Source organism: Podarcis bocagei (assembly GCF_964188305.1).
Source record: "Podarcis bocagei genome assembly, chromosome: 13".
Lineage (NCBI taxonomy): Eukaryota > Metazoa > Chordata > Lepidosauria > Squamata > Lacertidae > Podarcis > Podarcis bocagei.
In genome coordinates this window covers 31,562,211-31,565,460 of record NC_138138.1, presented here as the reverse complement: position 1 = coordinate 31,565,460, position 3,250 = coordinate 31,562,211, and the positions used below count along the sequence as shown (strand labels likewise).

Sequence of the window (3,250 nt, the reverse complement as noted above, 5' to 3'; positions counted from 1 at the left end):
TGTGAATAAATATGCTGATCTCTCCACACCATTTTTACCTGAACTGTTAACAATCTTAGTGCAGAGGGCATTCATTTCCTCACCTTTCCTTCAGTGTTTTGCCTTTTCAGAAACTGCCATAATCACTCTACAACAGTCATTGAAGTTAAGCTTTGTAGCAAATCTATTACTATTATTTTTTATAAAGAAAACTTTATAGTCTTGTTACTTAAGATATCAGTTGCGAGATTACATTCAAGCATAATCCCAGTCCAGATAAATCATAATTGTTTATCTCTTGATATGTTCATGTTTGTTTCTTTATTAAAAAACCTTTGGTCATTTTTTTAGATGTGCATCCTTCAGATAACTTTCAATGGGAAACCAAACCACGGAATACTATTTTTTTCTTCTTGGCCTCTCCAACAACCTTCAGCTCCAGATCTTCTTATTTTTCCTTTTCTTGTTGATTTATCTGCTAACTCTGTTGGGGAATGTAATAATCATGCTGCTTGTAAAAACCAGTCCACCTCTTCAGAATCCTATGTACTTCTTCTTGAGTTACCTCTCTTTCCTTGATGTGTGTTATTCAACTGTCACTGTCCCAAAGATGTTGGAGATCATCATTGCCAAGCAGAAGACCATCTCTGTTGGTGGATGCTTCACTCAGGCATTCTTTATTTTGTTCTCGGCTACTGCTGAAGTTTTTATCCTCTCATCAATGGCTTATGACAGATACTGTGCTATATGTAAACCACTGCATTATGTGGAAATCATGAATGTGGCATTCTGCCAAAAGCTAGTGGCCAGTGCATGGATGATTAGTTTTGTTTATGCACTTGCAAACACATTGCCACTGTTAAGGCTACAGTTCTGTGGCTCAAATATCATAAATCATTTCAGTTGTGAGCTCCCTTCCATCCTTTCTCTCTCCTGCAATGATACTTTCTTCAATAAAATGCTGTTCTTCATTTCTGGGAGTACAGTTGGGCTTGTATCCCTGTTCCTCACTGTGCTGTCTTACATTCATATCATCTCCACCATACTGAGGATAAATTCATCTGAAGGGAGACGTAAAGCTTTCTCTACCTGCAGCTCCCACCTCACTGTAGTCAGTCTCTTCTATGGAACAGGTTACTTCCGATATCTGAGGCCAAGCTCAGCTTCGTCAGTACTTTTGGATTTAATATTGTCCATAGAATACAGCATTCTTACCCCTTTGTTAAATCCCATCATCTACAGCTTGCAGAACAAGGAGGTGAAAGCGGTGCTTAGGAGGATATTGAGAATGAAATCTTGATATTCATTCCCAATTCAAATAAACAGAACAGTGTGTAATGAGATCGTGTCCCATTGGTTGTATGACCTCAATCTTTTATTTCATAAAACAGTTGATTAACATGATTGTCAATAATTTTCCCTTCCATTACACACCACAAACATTGCAAATTTTAGACGCACACATGCCCAATTCTCTTTAGCTTTTCTCCATGCATCTGTAAAGCAAATAAGCGATCTCATGGAAAAGGTCCACAAGGTTTGTATTCCAGCAGGTAAAAGTGGAGCCCATCAACCAGATTCAGTTTAGTAGGGTCTCTTCATTGGTCTAACTGATTGGGATTGCAAAAATTTCAATGGTATTTACGCATTGCCCAGTACATGTCAGTCCACACTACATGATTGATTGATGGGTTATGTTCAGCTTTACTCAGCTGTGGGGAACTATGACTGCTGATTTTTAAGATGAACTATATTTTATAGAATTTCTTATTTGAATTGGTTTCAGAGAGAGGGTTTTATTATGTCTTAGGCAATTTTCTTTTAATCTGTAAGCATGCCTGCCAACTCATTCACTTGCCAAAATCAGAAGAGCCTAGCTTTGGCACTCCAGCAGTAACACCATTGCTCCTGCTCTAAAAAATAGTTATGGAACTTCATTCCCTAGTGTCCTCCTTCTACTACATGACTGGTCAGCAACATATGCCCTTTTGGCACTAAAATGCATGGGGAAATACACAAACAACTACACAAACAACATGGCAACCAAATTCTTAGCGGCTATATGATTAAAATTTACATCACCTGGCTCTAAGGAAACAATGAGGCATTTCAGATAGGCAAATTAGGCCAAATATCTGCAAAACTTTACTGGGTATGGTTAAGTGAGCAGTAGTTTCTCAAAATACACACAAGAGCTATTTTTATTTTTTCTAAAAACTTTTTCTAACTGCTTGGAGCAGCTAGAAAGCACAGTGCTTCATTGAAATGGCATCTAAAACTGACCTGGAAGTGGTTGTACATTATGGTGGGTAATCCTTTCTTTGTGCCCACTAAGGAAGCCCCTCTAAATCTCCAAGGGATATTATTGTACATATTTTCCACTGACACAAAATGCCATTTTTTGTTGTAAATAATAAAATACTTGATGCCACAATTCCTACACAATTTTGCTTTCGCTGACTCTGCTAATATATGTTATATCATGCACATGTCTCTTGGATGTGTGCTGATGCTTTCTATTGGACTCCAGCAAGAGGCACCTCCCATCAATTATAGGGGGGGTATGTTTTGTAATAAAGTGTGATGATTTAAATACATTGTGAATGAACTTGACATTCCAGTTGCTCCAAACAGCTTGAAATTGGGGTTATGATTACAGTATTATTATTATTATTATTATTATTATTATTATTATTATTATTATTATTGAAGGAGAAAGCACAACCTTCAAACCACCTAGAAAGTTACACATATACAAAGAGAGAGACAGAGAGAAACAGTTAAAGAAATGCAGATTTCACAATAGTTATTTCCTAAAAATTGCAATGTAGACATGCAGCAGAGTGGGCTTTGCCAGTAGGCATATACCAAAATGGACACAAACTCAAGCAGATTCATTCTGCCCATTCCTGACTAAAAGTTGCAGTTGTTGACAATATGGAGTAGGTTATGTGGCCCTGGTCTGTCTCATTGTAAGGCATCTCTATATCTAAATGAGTCTATCACACCTTAATGTTCAACTGACTTGTAAAACCTATAATAAATGTGTTGTTGTTTTTTGGAAGGAAGAACTAATACAGTTTCATTTAATGAAAAAGGCATCCCAGGAGAAAGTCAGTTGGCAGGATAAATTTCATGGGATTAATTCCAGAAAAATGAACGTGACATCACATCACCATCCTTTCTATACAATCTTGCTCACTTAAAAAATTGTCCAGTACATAGGCAGAATGGACACTGAACAATGCACATTAAAAAAATCAGGCTTTTG

General features: G+C 37.1%; 1 protein-coding gene across 1 annotated transcript; it reads left to right on the top strand.

The window, feature by feature from the left end:
• Positions 1-355: 355 nt before the first annotated feature.
• LOC308571702 (olfactory receptor 5BS1-like) lies at positions 356-1,279 on the top strand (the record flags this gene model as incomplete). Its single annotated transcript, XM_081167344.1, has 1 exon — positions 356-1,279. One exon carries the CDS (start codon positions 356-358, stop codon positions 1,277-1,279), a length of 924 nt encoding a protein of 307 aa, XP_081023470.1.
• Positions 1,280-3,250: the final 1,971 nt, after the last annotated feature.